Source organism: Hemiscyllium ocellatum, chromosome 25, assembly GCF_020745735.1.
Source record: "Hemiscyllium ocellatum isolate sHemOce1 chromosome 25, sHemOce1.pat.X.cur, whole genome shotgun sequence".
Lineage (NCBI taxonomy): Eukaryota > Metazoa > Chordata > Chondrichthyes > Orectolobiformes > Hemiscylliidae > Hemiscyllium > Hemiscyllium ocellatum.
In genome coordinates, this window is record NC_083425.1 from 13,037,830 (window position 1) to 13,062,002 (window position 24,173).

Below are 24,173 nucleotides of genomic sequence, written 5' to 3' on the forward strand. Positions count from 1 at the left end.
AGTAGCCGTAGTTTGTACCATCCACAAGCTGCACTGCAGCAACGTACCAATATTCCCTTGACAGCACTTTCTAAGTCTGCAACCTCTACCATCCAGAAGTACAAGGTACAAGAAAATGCAAGGGACCACCATTGTTGTAAGTACCTTGCCAAGTCACTGACCATCCTGACCTGAAATTATTGTCATTCCTGTACTACTGATGGGTCAAAATCCTGAAAGTCCCACTCTAACATCACTCAGGATGCAGCCACACCATATTGGCTGCAATTGTTTAAGAAAGTGACTCATTGCCACCTTCTCAAGAATATTCAGAAGTGGATAATTAGAAATGGACAATGAATGACTTTGATGCACACATCCCATGAATGAATAAAACAAAGTGTTCAGATGTTGAAATATGGAGATTTTTGAATTCAATCATTGGCCTGCACTGAGCCGTTTGATCTTGGGCAATGGCTGCAGCTGACCTCAGCATCCATGGCATAGAAAGAAAGGAAAAAAAAAATCACCCAGGTCTTCAGCATCTGAGCTCTACATGGTAATCCCTGTTGGAAAATTTGTGTGTGGGTGTTGGATGCGAATGAAGACATGGCTCCACTTTAATTCCTCCTCCCGTGGTTAAACAGCCTGCCAACCTCCACAGTAGAGATATATCAGAAAGCTGCTAACAGCTGTGGAACCATATTCCAGCATGAGTCACTGTCTTCAGGGTAGGTGCAGAACAAATCAGAAGAAACACAAATTCTTTATAGAAAAATACCCATATGGTTTTGTTTAGAGATACAGGTCAGCAAATTGCCTTTTCTCTCTCACTCTCTTTCTATCGTTTTTTTCTCTCTCAGGCACCTGAACTGAAGATCAAACAGGAAACCTCACCCAATGGTTAGTTACAGCAGAGGAAGTTGTGGCTTTCTGAAGAAGCAAACTATCTTCTGCCATTCAACCCTGTTCTTCCCATAGCACTCAATACCCTTCCTCAAGTAGAAGTCTGCTTGTGGAGGAACTCTGCTGAGATATATTTGAACTCTTACAGCAAGGATGTGGAAAACTCCAATGTACAATTTAACCATAATCCATTGTGTCTGGTTCTGTGTGCTTCTTTCATAGTAAAAAAAAAGCAGGTGTGAGTACATTGATGAGCATGTTTAAAACCATGCAGTCTTGTTCCAAAGCTAAAATGTGTTTTTTAACAATAGCGTCCAACATTTAACTTCCTTATTAGAAGCTGTTGAAACCTTGATAATGAACATTTCACAGAAACTCATTCACTAGTCCACAGTGAGTGGGAATGAAAACAATGAAGGTATCTTAAGATCTGTGTTCTATTTATATGAGATTGTTGGTTTAGTCAGCTGTACTGCTGGTGAGTGATGCCAACAGTGTGGGTTCAATTCCCTCACTGGGTGGGGTCACCATGATGGATCCACCTTTTGGACTTCTCCCCAAAGTGACTTTGTAGTTGAACCACCACCAGTCATGTCTCTCACTCTCTCTCTCTCTAATGAGAGGTCAGCGTTATGGTCTTCTCTCTGTCTCATTGAGGCCTATATCCATACTCCACCCCATTCAAACTCAACACGTGCACACAAGAAAGGGCAGTCTCATGTATGCTGCAAAGAGAAACATTTTTCAGCAATGAATCATGGAAAGCAAATCAACACTAAGTCATCAAACGTTGTCTAAGCTTCACACCTGGGGTCAGCCAAGAGTACAAGGACTTGGACGATTTTCAAGGATGCTTTGCAAATACACCTCCTCTATTGGAAAAGTTTGCTGCTAAGGAAGAGATTTTAATATTAATAATAGCACTCAGTGAATCATAGTTCATTATAAATAGATTTCTGATTAAATTAATTCAGTGAAGCGTTTCAAAAAAGATTAATCACTTTTTGATACAATTCAAGTCACATCTTATAAGAGGATGTCCCACTTTCTAAACTATTTGGTGACTGAAACTTTTACAGAAGAAAATAGAAAGATGTGGGTAGAATGCCAAATGAAGGAAGAACTAGATCCAAGCTGTGAATGAACATTGAAGGAAATTGCAAGATGTGGATGGTAAAAGCTGGAAAGTGAGCTTCAGGTTAAGAATCCCTCTGAAGAGAGGGAAGTTGATGCAGAACCCAGAATGAGCAGGTCATTGGGTAGGACTTGACCTGGCCACAAGGAATACACATTTTCCCTTCTACATTTTCTTCTGTTGACATCTCCAGGTGAAAGATAATCTAGATTCAAATGAATGATTAGCTGTTGTTGTTAAGTTATTAATATCCAGGACCAGGGAGATACTGATGCTTTTCTTTGTCATGTAGCTTTCTCCCAGGTGCTCATGTACGCACATCTACACAATTAATCACATTGTTGACTTGTCAAACCTACTGACTAGGTCATGTTGATAAAGGTCCCAATTCTCCAGAAGGAACCTGAAGCCTTGTTTAATATTATAATTTTCTAACACGCCTGTCACCCTCCTTGTTTAAATAAGTAATTAGTCATCTGAACAAAGGAATTGTTATTTGTTTACACACTCAATGTTCAAACAGGCTTTCCCAGTATCTGGCATCTGTTTATCTGTTGTCACTGGTGTATCCAATGGGTTTGACCTGGTTCACATTTTGCCACTAAGTGCAACAGGGTAAAAACAATGCCTGCAGATGCTGGAAGCCAGATTCTGGATTCGTGGTGCTGGAAAAGCACAGCAGTTCAGGCAGCATCCGAGGAACAGTAAAATCGACGTTTCAGGCAAAAGACCTATCTGCCCAGGCCTTGGTCTGTTAGGAAGTTGCTTGGATCTTCCTCTCCAGCCATTAAGTGGTGTCAAGTGGCTGTAATAATTTAGGTGCTTTTGTTGGTGAGTACACACATTCTGGGACAGTTATTATGTCTCTTCTTTCTATTCTCAATGGGCCTAGACCCAATTTTATAGAGTGTCCTCAGTCATGAAAATCCAAGCCACTTGTGGCAACCGAAAAACTAAAATTCCTCTTCAGTTTTAATATGATGTAAGCAGATCTCACATATTTACTCAAGGCTGGGAGTTGCAGAGTAGGGTGGAGAGTCATATGGAGGAAGGGGGGACTGTCAATCTGTGGACTAATTGAACTAGTCTCTTTGAGATGAGTGGTGAACACATCACGAAGTGGCGATGAGAGTTTGCCATTGGAAACAGTGTGTGTATCAGTTAGCTAGGGTGGTTAGTTTGCAGTACAGAGTTATGCCAACAGCTCAGGTTCAATTCCTGCACTGGTTGAGGTTACCATGACGGACTCCCCTTTTCAACCTCACCCCCTCACCTGAGGTGTGAGGACCGTCAGGTTAAACTCACCAGCAGTTGAATCTCTTTGAGACAGCACACCTATAATCTCTGGTACAATGGCGACTTTACCTATCTGTACATATGTTTGTATATGTACCTCTGTGTGTTTGAATGTGTCTGTGTGTATACCTAAATGCTGGATGAGTGTGTGTACTGTATGTACATATGACTGTGTATTGTGTGTACATGTTAGAGAGAAAAAGCTTGAGAGGTGACTTAATTGGAACATATCAGATAGAGGATTAGATGGGTGGACAGTGAGAGCCTTTTTACCTGGATGGTGATGGCTAGCACGAGGGAGCATAGCTTTAAATTGAGGGGTGATAGATATATGACAGATGTCAGAGGTAGTTTCTTTACTCCGAGAGTAGTAGGGGCGTGGAATATACACCTGCAACAGTAGTAGATTCATCAATTTTGAGGGCATTTAAATGGCCATTAGATAGAAATATTGAAGAAAATGGAATAGCGTAGGTTAGATGCGCGTCTGATTGGTTTCACAGGTCAGCACAACATCAAGGGCCAAAGGACCAGTACTGCGCTGTAATGGTCTATGTTCTACATGGTTGTGTGTATATTTGTACTGTACTGGATGAGGGGATATACTGCATGTGCGTGTGTTTGTATGTCTGCGTATATGTCTGTGCACTTTACTGGATAAAGTGCACAGACATATGTATGTATATATATGTATGATTGTGTATCTGTGTGTGTATCTGTGTAATATACTGAATGAGTGTGTGCCTGTGTGTATACTTATGTACTGTGCAAAATGAGTGTACTATGTGTATGTGTCTGTGTATATATCTGTGTACTGAACAGGATGAGTGTACTCTGTTTATATGTAATTGTGTCTCTGTGTACATATCTGTGTACTATACTGGATGAATGTACTCTGTAAGTGCGTGATTGTGTGCCTGTGTGTATATCTGTGTACTGTACAGGATGAGTGTACTCTGTAACTGTGTGATTGTGTGCCTGTGTGTATATCTGTGTACTGTACAGGATGAGTGTACTCTGTAACTGTGTGATTGTGTGCCTGTGTGTATATCTGTACTGTACAGGATGAGTGTACTCTGTAACTGTGTGATTGTGTGCCTGTGTGTATATCTGTGTACTGTACTGGATGAGTGTACTCTGTAACTGTGTGATTGTGTGCCTGTGTGTATATCTGTACTGTACAGGATGAGTGTACTCTGTAACTGTGTGATTGTGTGCCTGTGTACATATCTGTGTACTATACTGGATGAATGTACTCTGTAAGTGCGTGATTGTGTGCCTGTGTACATATCTGTGTACTGTACAGGATGAGTGTACTCTGTAACAGTGTGATTGTGTGCCTGTGTGTATATCTGTGTACTGTACAGGATGAGTGTACTCTGTAACTGTGTGATTGTGTGCCTGTGTACATATCTGTGTACTATACTGGATGAATGTACTCTGTAAGTGCGTGATTGTGTGCGTGTGTGTATATCTGTGTACTGTACAGGATGAGTGTACTCTGTAACAGTGTGATTGTGTGCCTGTGTGTATATCTGTGTACTGTACTGGGTGAGTGTACTCTGTAACTGTGTGATTGTGTGCCTGTGTGTATATCTGTGTACTGTACAGGATGAGTGTACTCTGTAACTGTGTGATTGTGTGCCTGTGTAGGGTATCCTTGATGTGGAGGTGCCGGTGTTGGATTGGGGTGGACAAAGTTAAAAATCACACAACCCCATGTTGCAGTCCAACAGCTTTATTTGGAAGCACTAGCTTTAGGAAGGCTGCTCCCAAACCTATTGGAGTATAACCTGGTGTTGTGTGATTTTTAACTGTGGAGGGTTTGTCCATGTGATTGTGTGTGCGTGTGTGTGTTCCGGGAAGCAACTACAGTCAACAGAAGGCACGTGATGACTTCGCTGGGCTACCCCACCTCCCGCCCCCTGGCAGTTGTTATAAATATTCATCAGGAGAAGGGGAAATGACAACACATTAATTCTGTATGTTGGAAGCAGAGCACCGCAAACCCATTAGGCACAGCCTTTTGTCTGGCGGCGTTTTCAGGCTGGGGAAGTGGGAATCCTTGCTAGAGTTGGGCTGGCGGGGTAGGGTTGGGTGTGTATAGAGCCATACAACCACTTCAGTCTACATTATTTAAACTGGTGAACATTTGTTGTTTGGCTTAATATTTTCAGACATTTATTTCTAAACCACAATGAATAGTAAAGAAATTCGATGTTTTCTATGTACACTGTGTGTCTTTATTGAAAGGTTGCAGCTTATTCCAAATCAACCATTTTAATCAGTTTATCTTATTTGTTTAGATCTGGTCTACGAATTATTTTTTAAATCATAAAGTGACCTTCAGTTCGACACTGGTCCTTTGAGCGGAAAAGGGCAGAGTAATAAAGTAGCAGATGAGAGCTATCTAAAAGTTTTCCTCTAAGCAAGCTCGGTGACAGGGCAGTTTGATGGAGACAATTTTTGAAAGAGATTACCGATATTCCTGCAGCCTGGCGAGATCCTGGCTGGGCAGGGATGGTAATGGAACGGTGTTATTAATATGTGCAGATCTTTAAAAATGCAACAGCTTCCTCCTTAAGAATTCGATGTTGACGTAAACCAGTAATCCTGACGAACTTAAATGTGGAAAAGCTTGAAGCCCACCGCCAAGTGAAGGCGGCCTGGGTATGAAATATTTAAACAGCTCCACTTCAAAATGTTCGGGGATTGCCTGTAAGTTCCTCTCCCCGAAGACACTCGCACGCAGAACCATCCCCTTACACACACACTCCCTCTCGCTTTCTCTTCCTGCTCACTGGGATCCAAGCAACCGTTAAGAGATGTTAAATGTCAGCTCGATTTGACGTGGTCACAAGGCAAGAAATGGAGCAATTAAACTGGGATTCCACCCCTTCCTGACGTGGCCCTGTGAGGGGCTATAAAAGGTGCGTGGTGCGCTGTGCAGAGCCTCAGTCTGCCTGGACAGCTCCGCGGTGCTGAAACCGCTCACGGTCCTTCCCCCGCCCCGCACGCCGCTCTCCGAAACCATGTCCCGCGGAGCCCTCGCCAGGTTGTTCGCCCTCTCCTTCCTGGTGGCTGGAGCGGCGGCTCAAGATTTCGCCCAGACGCGGTTCATCTGCACCTCAATCCCCTTGGACATGGACCCCATGTGCTCTGCCCCCATGCAGAACAGTGGGCCGGTGGAAGACATCAAGGGCACTATCCTTCAGCTCCGGGAGACCATACTGCAACAGAAAGAGACGATTATAAATCAGAAGGAGACCATCAGGGAACTGACCGCCAAGCTCAGCAGATGTGAGATTCAGAGTGGGTCTGAGCCCTCGGTGAGTGAACTGTCCGGACAGCCATTCCGCATTAAGCAGTCAGGAAAGAGTAGAAATCCCATGGGAGATCTCTCTCTAGCTCAAGCGGATACATTAAATCAACTTGGACAAACTTTACAATCACTCAAAACACGCCTGGAGAATTTGGAGGTAAATATGAAGAGAAGTTAAACTTCTCAATGTCGTCTAATCTAGATTAGATTTTAAAAAATATATATATTGAGACGACACAATCGACCATTGATACAATGACCGATTGGAATCGATTCGAGACCCCCCAACCCCGTAGTAAATAGATACAAATGTTTGTCCAAGTTACAGGCAAAGGAAGTTCGAGCTGATTTTAACCTTGTGTGTCGACATGAGCGAGGCTAGAATGAGGACACTCGGCCCGTCTTGGCTGTGTTGTTAAGTGAGGGTCGGCGCTGCCTACACAGTGTGGTTCGCGTTCGGGCTTCTCTTCCTGACAAACTCCTCACATCTTTGTGTGTTGCCTCTGTTTCTGTTTCTGTTGGTGTGTGTGTGTATGTGTGTGTGTTTCTCGGTAACGGCCACAGCAGTACAACCGAGCCAATGTTTCCGTTCAGACAAATAGCTTGAAAGATCTCCTGCAGAACAAAATCGACCATCTGGAGAAACAGGTTCTGTCCAGAGTCAACAGCTTGGAGGAGACCAAAAACGCGGTGCGAAACGACACGACGGAAAACCGGGGCAAAATTGAAAATGCCCTCAACTCTCTCCACCAGAGGATCAGTGACTTGGAGAAAGGTAGGTTACTGTTCAGAAAGCTCTGGGTTCATATACTGACCCGTCCCCTCGATACAACGGACGGAGTTAGCTCTTGGACTGAGCAATAAAACTAAGTTTGAATTCTATGATATTTTAGAATCGATGGCACTATGAGATTTGACGTGCTTTAGGCTGGGTTAGGGAAATGAATCCGGATGATCGGTTGGAGGACAGGGCTGAGGGAGCTGAACATATGGGGCAAGTGGGGGACATGGCAGTGGGTGAAATCCTAACCCTGGGAATCTCCATCCAATCCCCCAAGTCAGTTAGAATGCGCTCCAATTGTATAAAGATTAAAGCTTCATAAAATGTAGCTCGTGGGTAATGGCTGTGCAAACTAAAAAATCAGCAATTACCCGTCCCCCTCCCCCTTCCTCCAAAACCCTCCTGGTCCTGAGCATATTGAGCCGGTTGGCCGCAGTAATGGGGAGGAATGAGGGGCGCACAGCAGCTCTCAGTGCCGGCTCTTGACTGAACCACAGGCGCATTACGGCAGTATTCTGGCACAGTAAGCAATCTGGTTCATAAAACTTCATCCGGATGGCCGGGAGCAGAGACCGCCTCCCTCCCTCTCCCTCCCTCTCCCTCTCCCTGTGTGTGTGTGTGTGTGTGCTGCTGCATTATGGATTGCGCAGCGATCTTCAATGGAATGGAATCAAAGATGTCCCAGGACGCCGCTCACATGACTGGGATTATACTGTGGGATGTGTTGATGGGGGATTAATCCGGGCTGGCTGTTATATAAGACCTGATGGTGATTCAGCATCAGAGCAATGCACTCCAACCACACCGCACAGCTTCTGATAGCTCGGTTTTCACAGCGCGATCACTCCCATTAAGGCAGCCCTATCGAAACCGTGCAGCCTGCAGTCAATATCCCCCCCCCCTCTCTCTCTCTTTCTCTTGACCTTTTACAGGACAGAGAAATTCAAGACCGACAGATAAATTCCAGATCACGTTCCCTTTAAGGACCAACTACATGTACGCCAAGGTGAAGACAAGTTTGCCTGAGATGTACGCCATGACTGTCTGTATGTGGCTGAAATCCAACGCCTCTCCCGGGGTAGGCACCCCCTTCTCCTACGCTGTCCCGGGACAATCTAACGAGCTGGTTCTCATCGAGTGGGGCAATAACCCGATGGAGATTCTGATCAATGACAAGGTAAACTCCTGTCCTCCGCATCCATGGGGAGAAATGCAAAAACAAAAATCTCCTGAGGAATGGGAAGTACCTGCAAACTCCTCTGGGTTTGGGTATGTGATTTAGTGGAGGGGCCTATCTTCCTCAGTAAGTGAGAGGCCGGCCATTTGGCCCCGCGATTCTGTTCTGCCATTCCAAGGAATGGTTCTATCAACCTGTGGTCATCCGCCTCACATAAGTGTCCAGAATGAAGCGTTAATACAGCATCCAAAAAAAAATCCCGATACATGATGGTAATCAGGAATTGCTGGAAAAACTCAACCAGTCTGGCCACATCTCTAGAGAGAAAGCAGAGTTAACCTTTCAGGTCCAATGACCCTTCCTTAGAACTGAGTTTTTCCAGCAATTTCTGTTTTTGTTCATCATCACAGAAGGATTATTAATGCACGCAGACCTGATTATCTTCATTTCTAATAATCTGTACCATGGAGCATCAACAGAACTTTTTTTTTCCCAGTAAGTCTTCCAATACAAGGCTCTCCTGATGAAACTTGATTCAGTTCATTGTAAATATTCCCTGTTGCAGTGTACCTCCAATGTAAAGGGACAGGGTGATAAAGTCCATCATATTCCACCTGAATAATCAGTTTTTTTGGGGGGGGGGCGATTTCCAACTGACAGCAGACATGGGAGTGCGAAGATGTTTAAAATTCCCCCTTTTTTTTCAGGTGGCTAAACTCCCTTTCCTGATTAATGATGGGAAATGGCATCACATCTGTGTGACTTGGTCTACAAGAGATGGCGTTTGGGAAGCCTATCAGGACGGACTGAAAAGGGGAAATGGGGAAAACCTCGCACCGTGGCATCCCATTAAACCGGGTGGGATCATGGTTTTGGGCCAGGAACAGGTAGTTGTCTTACTTGTAAAATAACAGTATAAGAACAGCGCTGTACAATGCAATGTAAAATGAGCGACCATCCAGTTGGGTTTCTGCATATCGCCGCCGTTTGATGAAAATTTATCCCAAGTAGCCATCCAACTTGAAGGCAAACCCAGTGGCAGAGGGCGGTTAGCAGCATTCCAAGAGACAGGAGACTAGCTAATAAATTGGCAACGCTGGCAAACATGTATCAAACACCATCACTGTGGAAAGGAACCAGTGGTGCTTTAATTCAACAGCAACGTGGGGGCCGGGTCCCCTCGCAAGGGATTTGCAGCAACCCTGGTGGTTCATAGGAGAGATTGCCTGCATCACACCTTTGAACCACTTGGGGCCCTGTAAGACACTGTCAGACGTTTCAGGGTCTGACACACACAAACTGAAGGGAGATGTGGTTTGGGGGCGTGGAATGGGTGATGGAAGAGAGTGTTTGGGGTCAGTCAACGAAACCTGTCACCTGGGGTTGGGAGCACTACCCTCAGCCTGGGACAGCAACTTGCTTCTTGCATGGAATAGCAAGGTGTACAGAAAATGCGGAGGTAAGCTTCCATTTACTGACATTGTTGTTTTATCTGCTTCTGAACTAGGACACGTTAGGAGGTGGTTTTGATGCCACACAGGCCTTTGTGGGTGAGATGTCCCACTTTCACATGTGGGATAGAGTCCTAACTCCAGGGGAGGTCTACAGCCTGGCTAACTGCAGCTCGAAGACCTTGGTGGGCAATGTCATTGCATGGACTGAAGCCAATGTTGACATCTACGGTGGCGCCACCAAGTGGACATTTGAAGCGTGCCGCCAGATTAATTAATCCTCCAGTGGGACTTATCTTTTACGGCTCCAAAATCAAATTTCGTATTTCAGGAATACAAGAATCTTCTGCAAAAAAAAAGTTACTTAAGTTCGTAAAAATGTATTTACAATATCTTGTCATGACAACTGGATCATGCTTCTCAGGCGTAATAACGAGGGAGCAAGAAAGGGCTCTCTTCCCGACCTTCAACTGACAGCCAACAGTCCCTGGGAAAGCCATAAGCTTTAAGTGTCTGATGGTATGTTTACTTGATGCCAATTAGCCTGAGTGCCTTTGGCAGGTGCAAAATGCAACAAGTAGTCTTTTCTCCTTTCCGTTTGCATATTCTTAAAACAAAACAGAATAAACACATTATTATTTGAGATAATTGCGTTGTTGGAACATGTCTTGTTAAAACAATATTGCTATGACTGTGCGCTCTATTGCAAGTTACACTCAAGTACTAACTAAGATACAGCAACAAAAATGCTGAACACATTCTAGTAAACTGAAGGTGTAGAATAACGTGGGTGCTTTTTTAAAAGTCCATATTATCACATCACAGGCTTACGGCATGGCGATTTATGCGTGTTTATTTTGTAATCTATTCTGATCAGCAGTTAATCCAACTGGAGACTGCCAGACTGAGAAAAGTAATTGTAATTTCGCGCCCTCTAGTGAAAAAGGATTATTTTTTCTATTTAAAAAAGGAAATTTTGCAAACGTACGAACATTTTTATTAAATTTGATGCCTGAGTGAGGATTTTTCCCCCAAATTATTTAGAAGATATAAAATATTGTTTTTGGCCAGACACTGGCAAGTAAAATGAATTATTTATAGATGTAAATATTGTACAATATGAGAAAGTTATATGTACCACACACTTTCACGTTCAAACCAAAGTTGTAAATATTCCGAATCAAGATTCCCCATACTGTCGGTAAATCTAATTTCTGGATAACGTAATGATTAGACACTACATTAGACAACCATTTCTTAAAAAAAGCGCTATGTTTTTATGTCATGAATGCTTTTTCATTTAATGCAAATGTGACATGTACTGTCAATTTTATTTTTACACAATAAAGAAACAGAAAGATCACTGGCATCAACCAGGCTCGTTTTTATTCTGTGACAAAGTAATCACCAATAAGTTTTCCTGTGCTGCAGGATTATAAGAATGCCAGGCAGATTGAACCGCTGTATTTCAGCCCTGAGTGAAGAACGTCTCGTTATTTTCTAATGAACCTGAGACCACTGGAACCCAAATCTGGGCCTTCTGACTCAGAGGTGGGGATACTACCACTGCATCACAAGAACCCTATGAAGTGCTACACAATTTCATGCACAACCATCTATGACCTGTACCATGCATTGTTCACACTTTCCCAGGAAGCTGGAATAACAGTCAATTGTCACGGACCAAATCAAGACAAAGGGTTGTTTCGATGACAACCCTTATTATTCACCATGATGTTTTGAGCCTTGAACAGGAATGATAATCATGTTGACTTTGGGCAAAAGAAAAATTCCTCTAAACACAAGCTTTTAAAAAGTGTATCGACAGAAGAACTTGATTATAGTTCTGCTGATGACAAACACATGATCTCAGAACATTAGTAGGAGTTAACTGTTTATTACATGTGCAAAAAGCCAAGTCTTCAATGTTAACCATGGGAGAAGACAGCCATTGACCTAGAACAGCAACTTCTGGAGAATAAGTCAAACCTTTACCCATACTGGAATTATTTTGAACAAACTTGATATGTAAAGTGCATATGTAAATATGTACATGTACAAGTGCATATACTTCATCATATTTCACAATTAGTTTTGCTCTGACCTGTCTTAATAATTAAAATGTGGGTATAATTTAGCAGGAGAAAGTGAGGACTGCAGATGCTGGAGATCAGAGCTGAAAATGTGTTGCTGGAAAAGCGCAGCAGGTCAGGCAGCATCCAAGGAACAGGAGATTCGACGTTTCGGGCATAAGCCCTTCTTCAGGAAACTTAGTATAATTTAGCAGCCAAGGTTTCCAAAAAATACAGATTGATAATTGGTTAGAAGCCCATTACATTCACTAATTGGTGCATGACACAGCAACCAGATGTAGGCCCTTGTGGTGGTAATGGTAATATCCCCACTTTTCAGCTAGGAGGCTAAGTTGAAGTTTGACTTAATTCCAAGTGTGTGTAATAACACCTCTGAACAGGTTCATTTAGAAATATCTGCTCCACCTCATTTACAACATGATACTCCATCCAATGGGAGACTGAGAGGTGATCATTTAGTCCACGTATATGGCAATAAATGAGACACCAAGTGTTAATCAGTTCCTGAGTTTTTTTTTGAAAGATAGTCCCTCAAAATTAAAGTAAACATTAATTCCACAAAGGCTCGTACTAGGCCTACTGTCATTTCTGTGTTCATTTATGAGCCTGATCAGGGGATGCAGGGCAAGTTTTTTAGATTTGTAGACTACACCAAAGGTATAAACAGGGAGGAAGATGAAAATGGACTTCTCACGGATAGAAATGGGATAGTGAAATAGATGGACACATGACAGATGAAAATAAATGGGTAGAATTGTGAGGTGATAAATTTTCATGCGCAGAATGAAAAAGGATAAGCTGAGTGGCACAACTTTAAAATTGTGCAAGATGGAGCACCTAAAAGCTACTGGTGTACAAATCTTTTAATCTGGTAGGTCGGCCCTCTTGTGGTAGTGTCTCTACTCCTGGACTGGATTCAAGTCCCATCTGCTCCAGAGGTGTGCAATAACGTCTCTGAACAGCTTGATGAGAAAGTAAATAAAAAAACAATAAAAATTTGAATATATTGGTGGACCCTCATGTGGTAGTGTCCTTTCCTCTGAGTAACGAAGCCTAGGTTCAAATCCCACCTGCCCCAGAAGCCTAGGTTCAAATCCCACCTGCCCCAGAAGCCTAGGTTCAAATCCCACCTGAACAGATTGATTATAAAATATCTATCTTCTCCATTGCGGCAAATTGTGTCACGGCTTAATTGTGCTTAATCATCATTAAATATTAAACTTGAATGTGGTAGATAGGGGTTCAAATTGTGTAGTGGTACTGTCCCTACCTCTGAACCGGAGACCAGAGGTGTGCCATAACATCTCTGAACTGGTTGATTAGAAACATCTTCAATACAGCAAGATGGATTGATACAAGTTAATAAAATAAATGGGACCTCATGCTTTATTGGTAGAGTAGATATGCTATTTGAGTCCAATTCAGGAAAGGATGTAAAGGCTTTGAAAGGATACAGATGAAATTTCCTGGAATAATTCCACGATGAGGGCTTGCAGTTATGTGAATACAGCAGGAAAACTGGATTGAAGGCATATGAGGGAATGATTGAGGAAGCAACAAATTGGAATGCTTTTGGAAAGAGCCAGTACAGGGTCAATGGGCCAAATGATCTCTTTATAGAATCCCTTTATAGAAAGTGGAAGCAGGTCATTCAGTCAATACATATTTATCTAAGTTTGACTCATTCTTGTTAGAATGGAATTGTAAATTCAACATTAATGAAACATTAGCAACTGGTTTCAGGATCCATTACATTGCATTGTGTTGTAAAAACCATCATAAAGCTAGCTGATAGCAGTTACACAATTTGTGAATGATCATCAAGAGAAGACAATGATTTTAGCTCATAATTTCCAAAATTCATTGAGAACACCCCCTGAAAAAATATTTTATCAGCAAGAAATTGCTCTGCCATTCAATATGATCATTTTTCTTCAGGGCTCAAGTCCTGAAAAAGGATTACACCCGAAACATCCAACTCTCCACCTCCTGATGCTGCCTGACTTGTGTTTTTCCAGCCTCCTGCGTGTCTACTTTGGATTCTAGCATCAGTAGTTTTTTTTTGTCTCTATTGAATATGATCATAGCTGATCACTTACCTTAGACCCCTGTTCCTGCTTTCACCCCATAACCTTTGAACTGCTTAGTTAGAAGAATCATATCTAACTCCTTCTTGGAACCATTCAATGTTTTGGCCTCAACCACGTTTTAGGAGAGAGAATTCCTCAGGCTCATCACTCTGCGGGTGAAGACATTTTTCCTCATTTTAATCTTAAATCCTTTTATCCTTAAACTGTGACCCCTGGTTCTTGACTCCCAGGCTATTGGGAACATCCTTTGTACACTGATCCTGCCAAATCCTGTCAGAATTTTATAAGTTTCTGTGAGGTCCCTTGTTTACATTTTACAATAGACTCTACAATTTGCAGAGGGAATTGCAGAACAATTAGATGCTCCCTACGGTACCCAAAATATTTTATTACTCTTATATCAAATTGATTTGTTTACAGTTTAGTGTCTAATGTGCTGCAACTAAAGGGTGTAACCACTGACGTTCTGACCTACATTGGAGGAATATTGCAAACATCAGTCAAAATCTTGCCTGTTTCTGTGTTACACATGCATTGTATTAATTTCTGTTAAGTGAACAATCTGTCTGGAAGCTTATTTTATTCATATCAGAGACAGACACTCAAATTAAACTAACATTCATATTTTAGAACAAGTGAAGGTAGCATTACAGCCGGCATTACTGCACTGAAATATTTGTGAAATATGTTCCAATTTATGTACTACCAAACTCAGTTTGAATAATATCCACTGCAATTTATAGTTCATGCAAAGCCCATACCAGAACCTTAGGCCGACGAATAAAAACCAAACAAATTGCTGGTGTTGGAAATCAGAAACAAAAACAGAAATCACTGGACAAGCTCAGCAGGTCTGGCAGCATCTTTGGAGAGAAATCAGATTTAATATTTAATGCTCCAGTGATTCTTCCTCACCTATCCATCAGATTGTTGCAGTCACAAACATGGCCTGATGCTAATCCTCACTGTTAGATCATGTGGGGATCAGCTGGGAATATAGGAATTGGAGTAGCTCATCCAACTTGGGTGGCACAGTGGTTAGCACTACTGCCTCACAGCGCCTGAGACCCCGGTTCAATTCCTGACTCAGGCGACTGTGTGGGCAGTGTGCGGAGTTTGCACATTCTCCCCGTGTCTGCATGGGTTTCCTCTGGGTGGCTCCGGTTTCCTCCCACGGTGAATTGGCCATGCTAAAATTGCCCGTAGTGTTAGGTAAAGGGGTAAATGTAGGGGAATGGGTGGGTTGCGCTTTGGCGGGTTGGTGTGGACTTGTTGGGCCTAAGGGCCTGTTTCCACTCTGTAAGTAATCTAATCTAATCTATCGAAAGGATGTTGTGAAAGTTGAAAGGGTTCGGAAAAGATTTACAAGGATGTTGCCAGGGTTGGAGAATTTGAGCTATAGGGAGGGGTTGAATAGGCTGGGGCTGTTTTCCCTGGAGCGTTGGAGGCTGAGGGGTGACCTTATAGAGGTTTATAAAATCATGAGTGACATGGATAGGGTAAATAGACAAGGTCTTTTCCCTGCAGTGGGTGAGTCCACAACTAGAGGGCATAGGTTTAGGGTAAGGGGGGAAAGATTTGAAAGAGACCAAATGGGCAACTTTTTCATGCAGAGGGTGGTGCATGTCTGGAACAAGCTGCCAGATGAAGTGGTGAAGGCTGGTACAATCACATCATTTCAAAGGCATTTAGATGCATCTGGACATGAATAGGAAGGGTTTAGAGGGATATGAGCCGAATGCTGGCAAATGGGACTAGATTAGGTTAGGATATCTGGTCAGCATGGGAGTTGGACCAAAGAGTCTGTTTCTGTGATATACATCTTTAAGACTCTATGAATCTCCAGCCTATTCTGCCATTCAATGAGACCATGGCTAATCTGTCGCCCATATCCCTTAATTGGTTTGCTTAGCAAAAATGTTAATCTTGCCTCAAATCAGGAAATTAACATGATGGGAACTTCAAATGATGGGTCTTGAACAAGGAACTTTAGAACAAGAGAATTCATTAAAATGAATGTGAAACAAGCCTGGACCACAATGCTATAAATCGCCCGAGGAATCACGTTCACAGCAACATTATTCAAACTCGATGAGTGCTGGGGTCTTTTCACACATACCCAAACATCAAACGTCAAACCGCTGCAAGACCTACTCTGAAATCATTTGAGACTAAAGTAAAAATTGCTGGCAAAGCTCAGCAGGTCTGGCAGCATCCCTGGTGAGAGAAATCAGAGTTAACGTTTCGGGTCGAGTGACCCCTCTTCACTTTGATTTCTCCCCTCAGCCGCTGCCAGACCTGGTGAGCTTTTCCAGCAATTTTTATTTATTCTCTGATTCACAGCATCCGCAGAGGTTTCTGTTTTTAATAAGAAATCACCCGATGCTAGGATCAAAACTTCATAATTAAGTTTTTTTTGAGGCAAAACTTAATGTTCTGGAATACCAAACTCAAAACGGCTGATATTTGGCATATGTACAGAAGTTAAACAGAGAAAGAAGCACTTTAAATTTCACTCTACCCAGTTTCAGGAGAGCTGGACTGTGATTCCGGATAATGAACTGATCTAGAGTTTCTGATCTCGCCGCGGTTATGTGTTCTTGTTTACTATCTTCGGAGATTGCAATGAAACTGCTGATGAGCGTCTCCGGTCTGTTTTGTCAATTATTAACAATGTTAGTCATGAGTAAACAAAGGCTTGCTTTTAATTCAGCGACATTTACGTTCGGGAAGCCCCAAAGCATGTTAAAATTATGAAGCACTTTTGAAATACAGACATTGTGGTAATGTGTGATTGGTAAATAGTATTATAATCTTACGATGGGTTATGTTGAAGTTGCAAAACTTGACTCTGGCCCGTACGGGGATCGAACCCGCGACCTTGGCGTTATTAGCACCACGCTCTAACCAACTGAGCTAACCGGCCATGCTTAAACTGCAGTACCGAGTAACAACTCTCCAGAGTTGTCAGCGCCAACAAAAAGAAAGTTCCTCATTCCAGGATAACTTGTCGCTACTTGACTCTGCACTAACTGTAACAGGGAAGAAAATGTGGCCGGACCCTCCCTCCTCAAAATATACCTCTCAGTCTCACCACCAGAAAGGGGGGGTCCCGAGAGGCTGCTCAGCGTTTGTGTGTCAGTGCTACAGCACAGAAGGTGACCATTCAGTCCCTTTTGTCCGCTCCGAACCAGCAGCAGCTCAACCTGCCGCCCCACTCTCTGCAGGAGAGTTGAGGTTTAAAGTTGGTGAACCCAAAGTTATTCAGGATATTCCCCGACCTGATTACAAGGAGGGCCTTGGAGTGGGGATTAAACAGAGAAATTAAACCTTGCACACGGCCAGACAATCCTGTTACTCTTCACTCATTGGCTAAACGGTTTTCTCCCCAAACAACATGGGATCAATGTGGATTTTTCACCAGTTTCCTCATTTCCCCTCCCCCCACCTTATCCAACTTCCAACTCAGCACCGCCCTCTTCACCTATCCCCCTGTCCATCTTCCATCCCACCTACCTACCCCACCCTCCTTTCCTTCACCCCAAGATTCATCTATTCACTCTCAGCTGCCTTCCCCCCAGCCCCACCCCCCACATCCCTATTGATGTCTCCACCCCCAGGCCCACAAGCCTCATTCCTGATAAAGGGCTCTTGCCCAAAACGTGGATTCTCCTGCTCCTCGGATGCTGCCTGACCTGCTGTGCTTTTCCAGCACCACTCTCTGGATTCTGATCTCCAGCATCTGCAGTCCTCACTGCCTCCTCGGTTTCCTCCTCTGAATGACAGGATTCAACAGAAACTTCAGTTAAAACAACACAAGAGTTAGGAATGATTGTAGGCCAGGCTGAAGTGGGTACTGCAGATGCTGGAGATTAGAGTAAAGATTAGTGTGGTGCTGGAAAAGCACAGGAGGTCAGGAAATCGACATTTCGGGCAAAAGCCCTTTCCATCAGGATTGCAGGTCATTCAGGCCCTCAAGCCTGCTCCCCAATTTTTAAGAAGATGGCTGATCTGTCCCAGACTTCAACTGGGTGAGTACTTAAAACAGTAGGGCACAGTAGTGTAAGTAAATGGAATTAGTGTACTGTAGTTGGTGTTCGTTGGTCAGCATAGACAAGGTGGGCTGAAGGTTCTGTCTCGATGATGTATGACTCCATGGCTCAATGACTCCTCTTTCCTGCCAGCTCCACATCTCCCTCATCTCCTGGATATTTCAAACATCTATCTACCACCTCTTCAAATACCTCCTCTTCTTTCAGTGATCCAGCCTTCAGAACCCCTCTGGGAAAGAGACTTTCAACATTCACTACCCTCTGGGAGAATAAACTTTGCATCCCGGTTTTAAATGAATGTCTCCTTATTTTATAACTGAACTGTGTCCTCTAGTTCAAGATTCTCCCATGACTGGAATCATCTTCTCAACATCTACCCTGTCAAGTGTCCTCAAATCTTGTGCATTCGATAAGATCAGACCTTATTGTTCTAAAGTCTAATGAGTAAAGGCCTAAACTGTTTAGCCTTTCTTTATTTCCACAAACACACACTTTCTCTGCCACCGATGCTCAGGAGCAGCAGTGTACTATCCACCAGATGCTCCGCAGAAATTTGCCAAAGATCCTTAGACAGCACGTTCCAAACCCAACCCACAACCACTTCCATCTAGAAGGACAAGGGCAGCAGAGACATGGGAACACCACCACCATCTGTAAGTTCCACTTCAAGCCACTCACCATCCTGACTTGGAAATATATCGTTGTTCCTTCAGTGTTGCTCGGTCAGGTTCCTGGAATCTGTTCCAAACAGCATTATAGGGCAACCTCCAGCATATAGACGGTGACTGTTTAGGAAGTCAGCTCATCTCTACTTCCTCAAGAGCAATTAGGGATGGGCAATAAATGCTGGCCAATCTGCGATGTTCACATCCCACGAGTGGATAAAACAAAGCAACTTAATCTCAGGAATCAGCCAAATAAATATCTTTTGAACGGCCTAATTGTATATTAGATATCTCAGGTCATGGTTATAGAGTCACACAGCACAGAAGTGACTCTGCACTGACCTATCTACACTAATCCCACTTTTCAGCAGTTGGCACATTGCCTTGAATGTTATGATGTTTCAAGTGCTCACTTTTTAAATGTTGTGAGTTTTCCCAGCTCCATTACCCTCCCAGGCAGGGCATTCCAGATTCATAGTCTAATACAATTCAATTAGTTTCCCCTTCAACCTTCTCTGCTCTAAAGAAAACAACACAAGACTATCTGGCCTCTCTTCACAGATAAAATGCTCCAAACCAGGCAACATTTTGGAGAACCTTCTTTGCATCCACTTCAGTGTAATCACATCCTTCCTATAGGGTGTTAACCAGAACTGCATACAATACTCTGTAAGTCTGTAAAGTTCTTGCTACCTCAAGTAATCTGATAGCAAATGCTTTCTCAACAGGCACACTGTTGTTTCATCAGAATTCAGGTCAATGTAAGAGCCTCACTGTATTCCTTGCAGCCTTTGCATGGAGGTTCCTCACTATCGTCAGAGTTTTCAGAACGACAGCCATGATCCTCAATCAATGATCTGTCCAATTTGTTTTTACCCTTTCATGGGATCCTGTTTCTCAAATTAATGACCACACAGTCAGCAAGGTTCAAACTGAAGTATTGTGGCTACTGTGCGTACATCTGTGTTACTGTATTCCTGTGGATAGACCCTGAACCACAATTCAATTGATTGGAAATCTTTCCTAACACTGACACTGCCATAAAATTAATGAGGGCCTGCATTGTTACACAGGGGCCATTTGATTTTTAGGCAAACATTTACCATCTGGCCCCTTTCACGCTGTTGCCTTATTCCGTGCAGTAATGGTGGTTGTCCTGGAAAACAACATTGTGTGTTAGCTGCTTGAAGCATAACTGCACAAAACATCAGCTAAGTCTGCAATTACCACCACTAGCTTGGAATGATCCAGTTAAATAAAAGCTTGATGCTGTGGTGATGTTCAGAGCAATTGAAAGGACTGTATCAATGAGAGATGAGTAGACAGCCGAGTGAAGATGGTGACAGGCGATATCATTAAACATGTGCATGTGAGTGAGAATAGATGTTGAATTAAAAACAGAAGATGCCTGAAGTACCAGATCGACTGCCTCATCTCCTCTGGACTTCTTTTCCCAATCAGTGATAGCATCTGGCAGGGCCAGAGAGTTGTGCTGAGCTGTGTGGTTAGTATTCTGGTTTACATTGGGTGACTGCTGGAATAATGCTTTATTTCCAGCTCTGTGGGAAGGGGCAGATTGGGCTGCCAGACCATTCAGTTACCAGCAACAGGAAAAACCCGCAAAAGTCATCAGAAACATCAAGCATTGCATCAAAAATCAAAAATGCCAAACATGGTCCAAATGAATGAATGCAGGTTTTGAAATGAGTACAGTTAAAATTTAGCAAATTTTGTACCTCAGGTTGAGGTTCTGAATGTAGGTTTGCTCACTGAGCTGGAAGGTTTGTTTTCAGATGTTTCGTCACCATAGGAGGTAACATCACCAGTGAGCCTCCGGAGGTAGTATGGTGAAGGAATCTCTGAAAATAAACCTACATCCAGAGGTAGAATTTCAATGTGGAAACAGGCCCTTCAACCCAACAAGTCCACTCTTACCCTCCAAAGAGTTTCCTACCCACACATCCCTGAACACTATGGGCAATTGAGCTTAGCTAATCACCTAACATGCACATCTTTGGAGCATAGGAGAAAGCCTACACAGACCCAGGGAGAATGTACAAACTCCACACAAGCAGTTATCTGTGAGCTGGATTTGAACCCAGGTCCCTAGTGCTGTGATGCAGCAGCACTGAGCTACTTTCTAGGAAGCTAGGAAAGGCCTGTTCAAGACCCACTCCCTGAGCACAGTATCCAGGAACTAATCCAAGTATGATGGAACATTATATCAGACTGGGTTTTTAGTCGATTGCAAGGTCTGTTTTTTTTCCCTTTATGAGGTACTCTTGTGCTATGATCCAATTCATGAACGAAACTGGGAATCTTTTTTGGTGCATTTCTCAGGGATAGGAGAAAAGCCAATTCGTCGTTAGCACCTGCCCACAAGTAAAACCATGTGGATATCACCACACCTTGCTATAATATGCAATCCCTAATATGCCATTTTCTCCATACTTAATTCCAGCTCTGTAGTTCGCACAATCACAGAATCATTACAGTGCCTGAAAGAGATCATTTAAATCATCATTGCTGCACTAGGTCTCTGAACGAGCAATTCATTTAGTTCCATTCCCCTGCCTTCTCCCTCACGTCCTGTACATTAATCCTTTCAGATGAAAGCCTCATTTAAATTTGTGTCCTGAAGAAGGGTTACACCTGAAATGTCGACCCCTGCACCTCCTGATACTACCTGCCTTGCTGTGTTTTCCCAGCCTCCTGGTGCTGCCTGTCCTGCTGTGTACTCCCAGCCTCCTGACACTGCCTGGCTTGCTGTGTGCTTCCAGCCTCCTGATGCTGCCTGCCTTGCTGTGTTCTCCCAGCCTCCTGGTGCTGCCTGCCTTGCTGTGTTCTCCCAGCCTCCTGCTGCTGCCTGCCTTGCTGTGTTCTCCCAGCCTCCTGCTGCTGCCTGCCTTGCTGTGTTTTCCCAGCCTCCTGACACTGCCTGCCTTGCTGTGTGCTCCCAGCCTCCTGCTGATACCTGCCTTGCTGTGTTTTCCCAGCCTCCTAATGCAGCCTGTCTTGCTGTATTCTCCCAGCCTCCTGCTGCTGCCTGCCTTGCTGTGTTTTCCCAGCCTCCTGACACTGCCTGCCTTGCTGTGTGCTCCCAGCCTCCTGATGCTGCCTGCCTTGCTGTGTGCTCCCAGCCTCCTGATGCTGCCTGCCTTGCTGTGTGCTTCCAGCCCCCTGATGCTGCCTGTCTTGCTGTATTCTCCCAGCTCCTGCCTGTCGACTTTGGTTCCAGTATCTGCAGATTTTCTGTCTCTGCATCACATTCTTCGGCAGTGCATTCCAAATCTTATCCACTCACTGGGGGAGAAACATTTTCTCATAGTGCTTTTGCTTTTTGGGACCAATTTTTTAGATTTCTGCCCTTTTATTGTCAATCCTTTCACAAGTGTTTACTCTGCTGAGACCCTTTGTGGTTTTGAATTTGCCTATGAAGTGCCCTTTCAGCCTTTTCTCCGAGGAATGTAGTCCTAATTTCACTAATTGATCTTTTTTAAATTTATTCATGGAATGTGGGCTTCATGGGCTGGGCCAGCGTTTATTCCCTATCCCTCATTGCCCTGGAGGAGGTGATAGTGAGCTGCCTTTTTGAACTGCTGCAGTTCACATGCTGTAGATAGACTCACAATGCCCTGAGGGAGAGAATTCCAAGAGAGACCTAGTGCAGCAATGATGATTTAAATGGTCTCTTTCAGCACTGTAATGATTCTGTGATTCTGCGACTACACAGCTGGAATTAAGTATGGAGAAAATGGCATATTAGGGATTGCATATTATTAGGAAATTCGACGTTTCGGGCCAGAGCCATGAAGGGCTCTGGCCCGAAACGTCAAATTTCCTGTTCCTTGGATGCTGCCTAAGCTGCTGTGCTTTAACCAGCAACACATTTTCAGCTCTGATCTCCAGCATCTGCAGACCTCACTTTTTACACTAATTGCATATTATTAGCAAGGTGTGGTGATATCCACACGGTTTTACTTGTGGGCAGGTGCTAACGAGGAATTGGCTTTTCTCCTATCCCTGAGAAATGCACCAAAAAAGATTCCCAGTTTCGTTCATGAATTGGATCATAGCACAAGGTTTGGCGATGTATTTCCAAATCAGGACGGTGAGTGACTTGGAGTGAAACTTGCAGGTGGTGGTGTTCCTATGTACCTGCCTTCCTTGTTCTTCTAGACGGAAGTGATTGCGGGTTTGGAAGGTGCTGTCCAAGGATCTTTGGTGAATTTCTGCCGTACATTTGTAGATAGTACACTCAGCTGCCATTGAGCATTGGTGATGGACAGAGTGGATACTTACGGACGTAATGCCAACCAAGTGGGCTGCTTTGTCCTAAATGGTGTTATTGGAGCTGCACCCATCAAGGCAAGTGGGAAGTATTCCGTCACACTCCTGACTTGTGCCTTGTAGAAGATGGACAGGCTTTGGGGAGGCAGGAGATTAGTTATTTGCCACAGTATTCCTAGTCTCTGACCTGCTCTTGTAGTTATTGTGTTCATGTGGTGAATCCAATTGAGTTTCTGGTCAATGATGGCCCCAAGGATATTGAAAGTGGGGGATTCAGTATGGGGGTTAGATTATGTCTTATTGGAGATGGTCATTGTCTGCCATTTATGTGGCGCAAATGTAAGTTGCCACTCATCCAAGACTGGAATCAAACCCGGGTTCTTGGCACTGTAAGGTAGCAGTGTTAACCACTGATCCATAGTGCCACCCCAGTGTTGCATTTGAACATGGACTGCTTCAGTATCTGAGGAGTTGCGAATGGCACTGAACATTGTGTAATCATTGTGTAATCCCCACTTCTGATCTTATGATGGAGGGAAGGTTATTGATGAAACAGTTGATAATGGATGGACCTAGGACACTACCCTGAGGGACTCCTGCAGACATGTCCTGGAGCTGAGTTGACTGACCTCCAGCAACCACACCATCTTCCAATGTGCCAACTATCATAGAATCATAGAATCCCTACAGTGTGGGAATAGACCATTTGGCCCAACACATCCACACCGACCTTTCAAAGAGAGACCCGCCCACACCCATTCTCCTACTCTATTACTCTATATTTACGGGGAGAAAATGAGGTCTGCAGATGCTGGAGATCAGAGCTGAAAATGTGTTGCTGGAAAAGCGCAGCAGGTCAGGCAGCATCCAAGGAACAGGAGATTCGACGTTTCGGGCATAAACCCTTTTTCAGGAATAGATGCTGATCTCCAGCAT

General features: G+C 43.7%; 1 protein-coding gene and 1 non-coding gene across 2 annotated transcripts; one reads left to right on the forward strand and one right to left on the reverse strand.

Moving 5' to 3' along the window:
* The first annotated feature begins 6,348 nt into the window (after positions 1 to 6,348).
* nptx1l (neuronal pentraxin 1 like) lies at positions 6,349 to 10,325 on the forward strand. Its single transcript, XM_060844794.1, has 5 exons — positions 6,349 to 6,795; positions 7,203 to 7,413; positions 8,352 to 8,596; positions 9,304 to 9,483; positions 10,104 to 10,325. Exons 1-5 carry the CDS (start codon positions 6,349 to 6,351, stop codon positions 10,323 to 10,325), a joined length of 1,305 nt encoding a protein of 434 aa, XP_060700777.1.
* A 6,757-nt stretch (positions 10,326 to 17,082) lies between these two features.
* trnai-aau (transfer RNA isoleucine (anticodon AAU)) lies at positions 17,083 to 17,156 on the reverse strand. Its single transcript has one exon. It is a non-coding gene; the product is annotated as a tRNA-Ile (tRNA).
* Between the last annotated feature and the right edge of the window lie 7,017 nt (positions 17,157 to 24,173).

Coding starts and splice junctions, on each gene's coding strand:
- nptx1l (XM_060844794.1), top strand. CDS start 6,349: ATGTCCCGCGGAGCCCTCGCCAGGTTGTTCGCCCTCTCCTTCCTGGTG. Junction 7,414..8,351: donor GATCAGTGACTTGGAGAAAG/GTAGGTTACTGT, acceptor GACCTTTTACAG/GACAGAGAAATTCAAGACCG. Junction 8,597..9,303: donor AGATTCTGATCAATGACAAG/GTAAACTCCTGT, acceptor CTTTTTTTTCAG/GTGGCTAAACTCCCTTTCCT.